The 14021-nt window shown below is 33.4% G+C and overlaps 1 protein-coding gene across 10 annotated transcripts in view; it reads left to right on the forward strand.

The window, feature by feature from the left end:
• Positions 1-14021, forward strand: part of LOC141556459 (metastasis-associated protein MTA1) — a 610678-nt gene that overhangs the window by 276217 nt on the left and 320440 nt on the right. For all 10 annotated transcript variants that reach the window (XM_074290610.1, XM_074290601.1, XM_074290609.1 and 7 more), the window contains 3 exons: positions 1907-1949; positions 5175-5217; positions 6143-6278. In XM_074290610.1, coding sequence (XP_074146711.1) covers positions 1907-1949; positions 5175-5217; positions 6143-6278 — 222 coding nt within the window. The remainder of the gene's footprint in view (positions 1-1906; positions 1950-5174; positions 5218-6142; positions 6279-14021) is intronic.

A 14021-nucleotide genomic window follows, 5' to 3' on the forward strand; every position in this document is an offset into this window, starting at 1 on the left:
CAGATTACCCCTGTAACCAGCTCTATTTTTTCCTCTCATCACTATCTTGTGGTTCCTTTCCTACTATCTATAAACATATCCATGTCTTTTGCCTCATTCCAATCTTGGGGGAAGAACTCTCATTAGAGTTTGTCATTCTTTCAAGCTGTGCTCTTTTCATATACGTCTCTTTTCATAACTAAATTCAAAGAATAAACTATCTACATTTATTGACTTCACTCCTCTCTCAGTCTTCCAATGCAATAGGTAAAATTAATCCAAATTTACCAGTGATTTTTAATGGATAGATAGAAAAGTCTTTTCTTAATTCTTGTCCTGCTAACCACTCTGGAAAGGAGAACAAAGAAGGGAAAATTGGGTAAATAGCCATCAATATAATCATCTGCTCATATTAAATTTGTGCATTGATGGGTTCAATGAATAAAAACTGAAATATCAGTTAAATTTGACCTCAGGGAGGATAATTATGTTTAAATGCACCATGTGTATCTAAAATCAGATCAAAAGACCTAATTTTAAATCCTACTGCAATTACTAGCTTGTGTCCCCGGCAAGTTGTCTACCTATTTATTCATCTGATAAATAAGAATAATAATGGTACCTGTTTTCCAACATTGATGATACATCTTCCTAGTTTTCTCTTTTTGTGACATTTCTCTCTCTTAGCTATTCTATTATTAATGTATTATCTCCTCAGTTACTTTTTTTGTTGGTAGGGGTTCTTCTCTATATATACTTAGTAACTTGATTAGCCTCCATGGGTTTAGTTATCATCCTTATGAAGATAACTCCCAAATCTCTTATCCTCTCTCTGTCTCAACCTCTTTTTATTGAGCTCCAATCATACATTCTAACTACTTATTCCAACTACTATCCATATCTAAAACTGACTTCTTTCTCCCAAAACTATCTCCTTTCTGAACTTTAATTTTTTCTGTAGAGAGTATTACTATTCCACTAACCCAGATTCACAACCTCAAAGTTTTCTTCCAACTACTCTCCTTTACTCTGCAATTGCCATATCTTCTTGTTTCTACTTTCATAATATATCTTGCATCCATCTTCTTCTCATTCACATGGCCACCACTTTAGCTCATACTCTGTCACAAGTTATCTGGACTAATATAGTAGCCTCCTAATTAGACTTTGTGCCTCTGTCTCTCCTCACTTCAACAGGAGTGTTCATCCTCTACTCAACTGCCAAAGTGATTTTCCTGTAGTACGAATTCCATTCCATTATTCCCTAATATCCTTAGGATTTCATTTTCAAAATCCTTCACAACTTCTCCAACCCTATCCTTCTGAACTTAGTATATGACTCTTTACACTCTCCAATGTGGCTGAACTGACCTCCTCACACCCAAAGTGATTCCAGATCCTTCCTCTTCTCTTTCCATATCTTTACAGCTGTTTTCCTCCATGCCTGGAATCTCTTTTAAAATTCCCTATTTCAAAACTGTTCAAACATCACCTTCAACATAAAGGCTTCTCCAGTCCATTCCCCTACCCACATTCCTAGCTTCTAATAATGTCTTTCCTCCAAAGACATATTTACCTTGTAGTAATTTTGCATATACTTAATTATAGAAATGCTTCCCCCATTACAATTCCTTGAGGGTAGGAATTGTTTCACTTTTTAAAATTTTTGTATCATCATCTAGCACAATGCCTAGTAACATATCAAGATTTAAATGAATACTTATTGACTTGGTTGTTTATAATATTTATGATGACCAGATAAATTACTGCTAATGTTTCTCTCATTAATGGTAATTGAATGCTGAAGAAAGAATTACAAACCAACACTTGTATCTTTTGAGATCTTGCTGCATGCCTTATAGACAGATTATTTTCTAGATGTGCTCTGAAAACAAGTATTAACTATCTGTGTTTTTCTTACTCTTAGCCCTGATGAAGAATCTTCCCAAAAGTTCATTCCCTTTGTTGGGGTGAGTATTTCTTCGACATGGCAATTGAAATTAAGTATGTTTCCTAAGTTGGTTGCTTTTGTCATCTCATCAGCAAATTATATCCCAACTGTCAGGATTTCCACTACAGTCAAGCACCCTTTTAAATCATCTTCTCCATTTTGATTAAAAGATTTACATGTAAATCACTCCAACTCAAAAACTTTTATTTTTCTTACTCCAGTAACTTGTGGCACTTGTTTTGGTTGTTCCCTTTGACTTCTCTCCACAGTAGGAAACTAAAATGTAAAAGCATTAATTACTGCATTTTTTTTTGAGCCTGGATCTCTTTGTTTTCCAGAGTAGAAGTATAGTGGCCGCTCACAGGATTACTCGCAAAACTGATGAGCATGAAAGCTTTAACCTGTCACATTTTTCTAATTTGTGCTCTTTAAAAGCCCTTCACTCCTATAAACTCACTATTTTGATGCCAAAATTAATATAAACACCTAATTACCTTCAGTCCTGAACTCCATCAGCCTCAACTCACCCTAGCAACAGGGACTATAAGCATGTATCATTATGACTGGACTCCAATCCTTATTTCATATGTCTATATATGAAAGTAAATTGAATGAAAGAATAAACCTGTCTTTTTATTTTTTGCTGAGGCAATTAAGGTTAAATGACTTGCCCAGGGTCACACAGCTAGGAAGTGCTAAATATCTGAAGTCAGATTTGAACTCAGATCCTCCTGACGTCAGGACTGGTACTCTATTCACTGCACCAGCTAGCTTCCCCTACACCTGTCTTTTTAATCAAAGTTCTTTTTAGTTTTATTTAATTTTTTATGATTGTAGATTAAAAATATAAAAAATATATATGTGTGTTGATTGGTTGTTTCAAATATTTATTATCAATTACTGATAATTCATCTCATTGCTGGAATGGAATGCTGAATAAAGAATCATTTATACATGTACATACATATATGCATGTATACCCACATACATACTAACATATATGTACATATATATGGTGATGTTTGTGCGATCTTAGTTTTAAATTTAACACTAGACATATTTTTAGGATCTAAAAATTTTAAGTTTTAAAAAAATTCTTGGTAAATAATTAGTTATAATTTCCCCATTTTTAAGAATTTAAAATACTCAACCAAGCAATTGTGTTTTCTTTTCTTAACATAAGCCTTAGGACATTTTCAAAGCCTATTTTATGAATACTACTTTATCTTTTGAAAAAAACTGTATTGCTTTGAAATAGTTTAGAGAATTTTAGATAGAGTTTTCACAATTCTAATCTTACATAACTATTAATAATGATGCTGTTTTGAGGAAAATAATATAAAAGTCTTACTGAAAATCAAGTCAATGATCAATATATGCTAAAAATTGGCAGTGACTGCATTATGACAAAAATACCTCTGAACTGAGGCTCCTTCTCTGCCTAGAGAAAGAGACAGAGAGAGAGACAGAGAGAGAAAGTAAATTATCTTTAAATTATCTTTTAGTTTTAATAATTATAAGTTTTTATTATTCTATTTTCTGTTGATAATATGTAGTGAGATTATTTTGTGGCATCTGCCAATACAAAAGGTGTTATAGACTTAACCAAAAATCTCATAAAAGGATAATATAGTTATGCTTTAGATTGGAAATAATTGTTGGGGAGGTGAGGTAATGCATGTTTAAAAATGTAAAATGGCCCTTAGTCCTGCATAGGTGCTAACATATATTTTATTTTACACATACATACACACACGCACACATGCACAAATGCACACACAGATATAGGCCTATTTTACAATAACATTTGAAAGTCTGTGAATGATCAACTTTGCCTCAAATCTCTGGCTTAAACTATTTATACTAAGTCCTATGTTTTGCTTCCTTTTACATTTCATTTACCTGCTTGGTTGTGGATCTAAATGATGTTACTCTACTTTTTTCCCCCTTCCTATCCTTTTTACTTATACTTTCCAGTGTTCTGGTCTCTTTATTTAATACAACTATGACCTCATCTTTTATCATCTGGTCAATTGCATAAAGTCTTCATTCACTATAAGTGAATTGCATGATGTTCTCAGAAAAATTCTCACTTGAGTATTACTCTTTTAAAATTCGTTTTATTGGATAGGAGATGGTAATACTAACAAACATTTACATAGAACTTGAAGATTTACAAAATGTTTCCAAACATTAACTCTTGACTTGTTGGATATTTATTCTGATCTATTTCAATAAATACTTATGAAGACGCTGCTACGTTCCAGAATAGATACATCCTGGCCTGAATGAAAAGCCAGCCTCATATTCAAGAAAACCTGGATTCAGATTCTATCACTGATACATATGGGCTGTGTGAGCTCTGGGCAAGTCATGTAACCTTTAAGTGTTCCAAACAACTCTCTAAGACTTTTAAGTTGCTTGAGCCTTGCTCAATGAAGAGAATATCCTCATAGGTTCAATCCGTTTGCCAAGCATTATTTGTAAGTAGTCTTATAAAGCAGAGCCAAGAAATACATCAGTTCCAATGTGTTTTGCTTTACTAAAAGACTTTTATGATTACAACTTAAATAAATGACTATCAGTATTCATTATTAGCCAGTAACTAGCAGGAAGCTTTTGTCAGTCATAGAAATCATATCATCATACTACCTGAGAAAATGAAATTTAACATTTGCCTATAATATAGAACCAAATCCCATCTGCCCACATCTGCCCAAGCTTTATAGCTTGAACCATCAAGCAATCAAATTTTTTGCTTGCTCCTTGTAATCCTTGTGCAGAATATAAAAGTTGCAGAAACAAGCCTTACTTTTCTGGAGTTTGTTCATTGAGACACATATAAAATATTTCATTGCCCAGGCAAGATCTCCTGTCAGTGGTGTCAGACTCACATGAATTCCTTTGGGCCATATATTGTTGTAGGAAATTATTTATATTGTATTATAATTTTACTTATTTTGTTAAACTCAATTTTAATCTGATTCAGGCCCCATTTAAAGGACCTCAAATTGGACACCTGAGTGGTATGTATACTCAGAACAGAGTTAAAAGGCCTCTGATAATGTCTGGTGTAACTTTCTCATACAGCTTCCTATATGGAGGCACACTGGAAAGCAGGTTAAATATAGTGAGCAATAAAACCTCAAACTAACACTAGTGCTGTGACATCCTCCATGCTCTTCTAAACTCAAGCCCACAATTATATATTTCATAATTCATTAGTTATGTCATTGCTTTCTAGGTGGTGAAGGTTGGAATAGTAGAACAATCTTCTGCAGCATCAGGTAAACTGATTCATGTACACGCATATATTTTGTTTCTTGATAGGTTTTATTACTAATGGCTTAGGTTTTCTGGTTTGACCAGGCCCTATAGAACTAAAAGCAAACCTAGGCACACGTAGTTATTGTATATTTGTGGTGGAATTGGAAGTCCTGGATTTTGTTGTTGTTGTTCCTTTCTAAGACAAATATCAACTCATTTTATTTATATTGGAAGAAAGAAATGCCTTGTTTGTATTATAGTTTAATGGAATTATTAACAATACTTTTTAGTCTGTTCCCTTGTCTATCCTTTCCTCTTCTCCCCAAGAATATAAAGCTAAGCATACTGGCTCATTCAGTGTTTCACCTTATTCTTTGATGATATATGAGATCAGAGCTAGCATTTACTTTTTATAAAATTAAATAAACACAAGTATCTGCTGAATGTAAAACATATTCTGAGTCATATTAGAGATTTAGATAAGTCTTAATAAGGCATAGTCCTAGCACTCATGTAACACAATCTAGTAGGAAGGAGATAAGACACAAAAACAGATAACCATAATATATAACTAGAGAAGGTCAGAATGTTCCATTAAACTTAAAAAGAAGAAAGTACTAAAACTGCTAGTAAAGTAGTAAACTCTGGGAAAGGGGTAGAAGAATCAAGTTTCAATTTCAGCAAGAAATTCCTTCAGCACTTACGATGCCACTTTCCAATGTATCCCTAAATTTAATGGCTAAACTAAGTGTCAAAACCAAAATCTTCTACTACATCTCACTACTCTCATACACCTCCATTTCCCTTTCCAAGACATAAAGGGCAATGTTTTTTTGATCTTTAAGCTCATCTTCTCTAGTTGAGTTCATGTCTTGTCCTGCCTTGCATGGATGGATAATTCCAAGATGATAACAGGTTGATTGTATAACTCCTTCTCTTTTAAAGGTGATTCAGATGATGCAGCTCCCTCTAGTTCCAGTATTCTTTCCTCCACCCCACCTTCAATGTCTCCTGCTGGAAAGGAAGCATCACCTACCCCTCCTTCTTCTCCTTCTGTGACAAGCAGCTTTTCTTCCCCCAGGTAAATTTTATTCTCCCCTCAAAAGAAATGTACCAAATTAGAGAAAAAAGGAGGCTTTGGTATGTGGGTAACATTGATAGCCACCTCTTTCACTAACTTTCTTTCGTAAGGCCTAGTTGCATACTCCCACAAAATCAGGACCTCTCAAAGTTTGGAAATTGTAAATATTCTATTGATATGTGGTTTGCTTCATCATAATTCTCACACATACAAAACTTCCAGATAGTTTATACTTTTCTTTGTATTTTGTTTGATTTAAAATTAATTTTGTTTCACCATTTGAAATAATTTGCAATGTATAAGGTTCTTACAAAACCAGAATAACAATAATTGATGTCAATTCTTAAATGTATTTTTTGTAGAAAAAAATTTAATTAATCTTTATTATTATAACATTTTTTGACAGTAAATATGCATAGGTAAATTTTTTTTTACAACATTATCCCTTGTACTCCCTTCTGTTCTGAATTTTTCCCCTCCTTCCCTTCACCTCCTCCCCTAGATAGCAGGCATTCCCATACATATTAAATATCTTATAGTATATCCTAGGTACAATATATATGTGCAGAACCGAATTTTGTTGTTGTTGTTGTTGCAAAGGAAGAATTATATTCGGAAGGTAAAAATAATCTGAGAAGAAAAAAAAAAAATCTCACAGTTTACACTCATTTCCCAGTTTTCCTTCTCTGGGTGTAGCTGATTCTGTCCATCACTGATCAATTGGAATTGGGCATAATTCCAGATTGCTCTCCAGAATGGTTGGATTCTTTCACAACTCCACCAACAATGCATCAGTGTCCCAGTTTTCCCACAGCCCCTCCAACATTCATTGTTATTAGTTCCTGTCATCTTAGCCAATCTGACAGGTGTGTAATGATATCTCAGAGTTGTTTTAATTTGCATTTCTCTGATCAATAGTGATTTGGAACACTCTTTCATATGAGTGGAAATAGTTTTAATTTCATCATCTGAAAATTGTCTGTTCATATCCTTTGACCATTTATCAGTTGGAGAATGGCTTGATTTCTTATAAATTAAAGTCAATTCTCTGTATATTTTGGAGATGAGGCCTTTATCAAAACCTTTAATTGTAAAAATGTTTTCCCAATTTGTTACTTCCCTTCTAATCTTGTTTGCATTAGTTTTGTTTGTGCAGAAACTTTTTAATTTGGCATAATCAAAATTTTCTATCAATAATAGTCTCTAGTTCTCCTTTGGACACAAATTCCTTCCTCCTCCACAAGTCTGAGAGGTAAACCATCCTATGTTCCTCTAATTTATTTATGATTTCGTTCTTTATGCCTAAATCTTGGACCCATTTTGATCTTATCTTAGTATGTGGTGTTAAATGTGGGTCCATGCCTAGTTTCTGCCATACTAATTTCCATTTTTCCCAGCAGTTTTTGTCAAATAATGAATTCTTATCCCAAAAGTTGGGATCTTTGGGTTTGTCAAACACTAGATTGCTATTTTTATTCACTATCTTGCCCTGGGAATCTAACCTATTCCACTGATCAACTATTCTATTTCTTAGCCAATACCAAATGGTTTTGGTGACTGTTGCTTTATAATATAATTCTAGATCAGGCACAACTAGACCACCTTCATTTAATTTTTTTTTCATTACTTCCCTTGAAATTCTCGACCTTTTGTTGTTCCATATGAATTCTGTAGTTATTTTTTCTAGGTCATTAAAATAGTTTCTTGGCAGTCTGATTGGTATACCACTAAATAAATAGATTAGTTTAGGGAGTATTGTCATCTTGATTATATTCGCTCAGCCTATCCAAGAGCTCTCAATGTCTTTCCAATTATTTAAATCTGACTTTATTTTTGTGGCAAGTGTTTCGTAATTTTGCTCATATAGTTCCTGACTTTGGTAGATATATTCCCAAATATTTTATACTATCGACAGTTATTTTGAATGGAATTTCTCTTTGTATCTCTTGCTGTTGGATTGTGTTGGTAATGTATAAAAATGCTGAGGATTTATGTGGATTTATTTTGTATCCTGCAACTTTGCTAAAGTTCTGAATTAGTTCTAATAGATTTTTAGCAGAGTCTTTGGGGTTCTCTAAGTATACCATCCTGTCATCTTAAATGCATTTTAAGAAAGACTGGGTCAGTGAAAACTAAAGTAAGAATTGGATTTTTCTTCTTGGCTTAATTAAGGAGGATACTTCAGGAAGGTTATAGACTGGAAAGTTCTAATGAGATCTGTATCAGAAGGGTGAAAACAGTCTTTGCTGCTCTACCTCTTCAGAGCAGTGATATATTCCTTCATTAGCTTTGTCCAGATGATGTTCTCAAGTATCTGGGCTAATTGAGAGACTGAGGAAAACATAGTCCTTAGCCTGGGCATCAAAAATCTACCATAGATTCAATCCAGTGATGGAACAAATAAAATCGTGCACATGCATATTTACACTGACTATGAAGGTAAATCCATAAAGTTACCATGTGACATTGAGACATAGTGTTCTGGTTAATGACTTCTTCTGGGTTAAGGAAATGTCATCCTTTTTTTCTTTGAAAGTACCAATGTTAAGGATGTTCTATCACAGGGTGGAAAGATTTGTCAGCACAAACTAGAAAAGCAATGCTTATTAACTTTGAGTCTTTAGTCTAGTAGCCAGCATATCAAACAGTGTCTACACACTTGCCAGATGCCCTTTTGTTACAAGTTCAGATTATAAGTAAAATGTCTGCTGAATGACATTGGTAAAGAATAGGGGTCTGTTGGAACCAGCTTGAACTTGTTTGAATTTTCAAACTATCAGCTACTGCTGCAAACCAGGGCTTGATTTATTGTTCTGTTGATTGTCGAGATTTAAGAACGTGATGGAGAAAATGTTCAGTGTGGTGATAAAAACCATCAAATTAGAGCAAATACTATTGTCAAATATTTGAAAAATTGTCAAGGAGAAAAGGTATTAATCTTTTTCCCAGAAGCAACAAGAAATAGAACTTAACAACCAGAAGAAATTATATTTTGACTTAATATAAAGGCAAAAACTATCCCCTAAGTAGACTGGACTACCTGGCTTTCAGGATCTTTGATGGAAATTGGATGACTATACTTGTTGACAATGTTGTAGAGGGAATTCTTTCATAATATAAACTAGATGATTTCTAAGGTGACTTCCAAAGATTCTGAGAGGATATTCCATAAAATCAAATCTAAGGAATGAAGTTACAACAAAAAAAATGACAAATATGATAAAAGATAGAGAAATTGAATATATTTGAATAAAATGAATTAGAAATATCACAGATTTAGGGATCTTTAGTGGTCAGAGAGGTTAAGTGAAGAAAAGTACCATTCTGGAAAATTTGTAAATTATACAAGGAGAGTTACTAATTAGCAAGACAATATACAATACAATATACAAAAATACAAATATAAAATTTACAAAAATATTCACAATATTTCTATTTGAATAGAAATCTAGAGTTTTAAGAATGATTAAACAAATTGTGGTATGTTAATGTAGTGTAATAGTATTACATTGTAAGGAATTGAAGATTTATACAAACCAGGGAAGATTTGTATGAAGTGCTTCAGAGTAAAGAAAGCAGATACAAAACAATATATACATCTGTAACAAAGTTAATAAAGATAATTTAACTAGCAACACCATATAGGTCAAATATAATGGTCAGTGTTCAAACCAAATTATTGAAGTACATGCTTCTCTTAACAAATGATAAAACATAAAGTTGAAAAATTATATATACAACTAAACACCAACTATGTGCAAGGCACTATATTAGTTATTTGGAATACAAAGATCAAATAAAATAATTCCTGTTTTTAAAGAGCTTACATCCCACAAAGGGCATATGTCAAATAAATATTGGACAAGGGAAATTGAGGAGGAATTTAATAGAATGTTGAATTTGGAATGTAATAGCAATCCTGCAATAATTTCATAAATTATGGGGTTGAAAAAGCATAAAAGTACTCATCTGGGGCTTCTTCATCTCCTCCCCAGGTGGAAGTTTTCATGTCCTAAGTTTATTTCACCTCCACTTTCCAAATGACATATCTTATTCAGAATAAAATTCCATGTTGAGACATGAGGGCAGTCTCTATTTTGTCATCTAAGTCTGCCTGTAGTAAGAAAGGAAGGTCACTCAGTGAATAAAATTTATATCCTATTAGTTGTTTACCCTTAATACCAATTGTTCAGGATTCATTATAGAGTCCTAAGAACAAGAGCTGGGAGCCCTTAAGCAATTAGGCTAAAAGAATTGTTAATTAAGTATTTTTCTACCATCAGTAGGCAAGGTGCTGAGTATCTGAATTTCCTGATATGTCCTAATAATAAATCTGTCCTATCACTAACTGTGCATGATTTGTGTATCTTCCTTTCATAGAATCTCTAATTCACTAATACCAATACAATTTGTCTAAGATGGAAACAGTTTTCCAGTTTGGAATATAGGGTTCTTGAAAAATAATAATGTATAATAAGGGTAGAAAATAGATCTGAGCTAGATTGTGGGGTATCTTAAATATCAGGTTAAAGATTTAGTATGTTATGCTAGAAGTTTTCAAAGTATGGTCCATGAGACCTTTTTAGGAGGTCCATGAGGTTAAAACTTTTCAAATAATATTTAGCTGTCCTTTGTCTTTTAAAATATGCCTTCCTTTTCCAACTACATATCTTATCTGTCTGATACTAGCACAATATATTGCATCAGATTGAATGTAGAAGCAGAAATGAGAATCCATCTGCCAGACATTTGAGATGTGCCCAAAACAGTGCCTTGTTTTTCTCACTGATTTTTTTTGAAAGTTACTTTTCATGAAAAATGAAATGTTAACATATAATGGGTTTATTATTGTTATATTTTTCAAACATTTTTCAAAGTTTTAATTTCTAATGTAACTACTGATATAAGCCAAATAAACAAATGCTCTTTCGGTCATTAATAATTTTTTAAGATTATAAAGGAATTGGGGCAGCTAAGTGGCGCAGTGGATAGAGCACCAGCCTTGAATTCAGGAGGACCCGAGTTCAAATCTGGTCTCAGACACTTAACACTTCCTAGCTGTGTGACCCTGGGCAAGTCACTTAACCCCAGCCTCAAAAAAAAAAAAAAAAAAAAAAAAAAAAAAAAAGAATCATAAGACCAAAAAGTTTTGGAACCATTATTTTATGCTATTTGCAGAAGGAAACAACTAAAGGCTTTTTGACCAAGGTTTGACATGGTCATATCCCTCCTTTACAAAGTTTATTTTAAAAGTTTATGGAAGATGGGTTAAAGCACATAAAAAAAGGGAATAGCCATTTACTAAGCTCCTTTATGTACCAGGCCCTGTGTTAAACAAGTTTTTTGTTTTGTTTTACAATCTCATTTAAAAACAGGAAGACCAGTTAGAAAGCTGTTGCAGTGTTCAGGTGAAAGACAATGAGGGTCTGAATTAATGTAGGCCATGAGTGGAGAGAAAGGGAGACAGCTCCAAGATATGTTATGAAGGTAAATTTCATAAGACTTGAAATCTTATTGGGTATGAAGGAACAAGATATAGAGTATGTGTACTGAGGTAATTAGTAAGATGACTATTTTCATTCAAAACTGGAAAGTTTGAACAGGAGTGGACTAAAAGGGGAAGATAATTAGTTCTATTTGAGAGACCTATGTACATCCAGGAGGAAATGCCCAGAAGGCACTTGGTAATCCTTCATTGGTGTTCAGGACAGAGATAAGTGTTGTATACAAATTTGAGTGTTATCTGTTCATATAATGGCTGATAATCGAGCCCACTGGCACTAATGAAGTATCCCAAGAACATGTATATTTTCCTCAGTGAAAAATGAAAAATAAATTTCTATCTATTAAATAGAAGAAATGATTAATTACAAAGTAAATGTGTTACACAAAAACTGAAAAATGGTTATACAAAAGAAAAAGATTGTCAAGATAAAAATAGCATACTGGAAAAATATTTATGATAAGCATGCTACATAAAAACCTAACTTTTAAAATACATGAGAAAATGGGGCAGCTAGGTGGCGCAGTGGATAGAGCATCACCCCTGAAGTCAGGAAGACCTGAGTTCAAATTTGTCCTCAGACACTTAACATTTCCTAGCTGTGTGACCCTGAGCAAGTCACTTAACCTCAATTGCCTCAGGAAGAAAAAAGATTTTTAAAAATATGAGGAAATACTACAAAGAAAATTCTACAACAAACCCTATTCCTAATGGATAAAGGATCAAAGAATATGAAAAGATTGTTTTTAAAAAAAAGAAACAAATTGTACATCACTTGAAAACATATTTAATTTCATCAATTATCGAATAAATACAATTATATTGCTTTTTAATATGTCACTTATCAAAATTACAAAATTGATTAAATTAATGGAGTGCTGGCAAGTCTGCTGAATCAAACTGGCAAAATCTCTTTTTAGAGTACTCTATCATTCATATCTTTCAAAAGTTACTCCTTAACCCAACAATTTCATTATTGAGAAATTATCATTCTAAAAAGAATGTATTCTAGAGAGAACATTCTAAAAAGAATGATTATATGTTCAAAGATATTTATGTCAGCATTTGTTATCATTGCCAAAAAGAATGGAAACTACTGTGCCCTGCAATCAGGGAATAACTAAATATATTTTTGTGTATTATGATGACAAAACTTCCAGTAGAAAGGATGTACCTTTACTCAATTTGTACTTGTAGATTAGATACGTAAGAAGAGGACAATCTAGGTTCAAGGTACCTTTGAGTCTATATTTATAAAGTTGTATATCATGCACTCCCATCTGTGTTTTTCCCTTTTAGCCAAAGGGAACAACAGCAAAGAGCAAACACGATTCCTGAAGAAGCATTAGTTCCCCCTCATAAATATTAAATATACTCTCCCACATTCATATCAACTGGGAACATTAGCAAGTACAGAAAGTGTGTATGAGGAGCCCTATATGAGAACAACACAAATGAAAATGAATGTGCCATATAGGTTTTTTTGCTAGGCAAGCCATTTTATTCTTCCAAGTTTTCATTGGTCCTGCCATCTACACAATACATTCTTCTCCCACCATAGACTAGAGCAGTGCTATACTCAGAGAGAAACAGAGTGATTATCTTAGGATTTCCAGGTACTCTCATCATGTCTGCTTCCTCAGAGGCTTTGAGTCTTAAACATCTCCCAAGCAGCAGAATACCACTCTAGACACCAAGTTCATTTTCCTTGAACTTCCTCTTCACTAGAAAAATGAAAAGAAGAATATTTCAGGAGCTCATGTTCTTGAATTTCCATATTAGACAATACCATAGTATTGTGTGTCATAGTCACATGTTTCTACTACAGGATGCCATTGCCATGGTGGGAGATAAGAAAAGAAATGACCTCCCTTATGATGTAATATGATTTTGTGGTCCCCTGATTTTCTGGCAGTGAGTCAGGAAATCCTGGGTCTTTTGGTTTTGGAGTCTGCCTCAGGAAACTCTCATGCCCAACCTGATTCTTAATAGATTACTTTTCAGTTCAATGATCTGGTCAGTAATAATCAAATTTCAGAGACCACCCTCAACCTGGAGACTACTCCCTAGTCCTACCATTGGGCCATAGAATTAATATGCCAATGATAGACTCCCTAGTCATAGAGTCTTGAGCCTAGAATTAGCATATCTATGGTAGAAAGCTAGATAAATATCTCTCCTTGCTTCTGTTTCTTTACTGAATTCACTTATAATTCAGTGTGTTTTGCAATGGCATTACC

This window comes from Sminthopsis crassicaudata, chromosome 2 (genome assembly GCF_048593235.1).
Source record: "Sminthopsis crassicaudata isolate SCR6 chromosome 2, ASM4859323v1, whole genome shotgun sequence".
Taxonomy (NCBI): domain Eukaryota; kingdom Metazoa; phylum Chordata; class Mammalia; order Dasyuromorphia; family Dasyuridae; genus Sminthopsis; species Sminthopsis crassicaudata.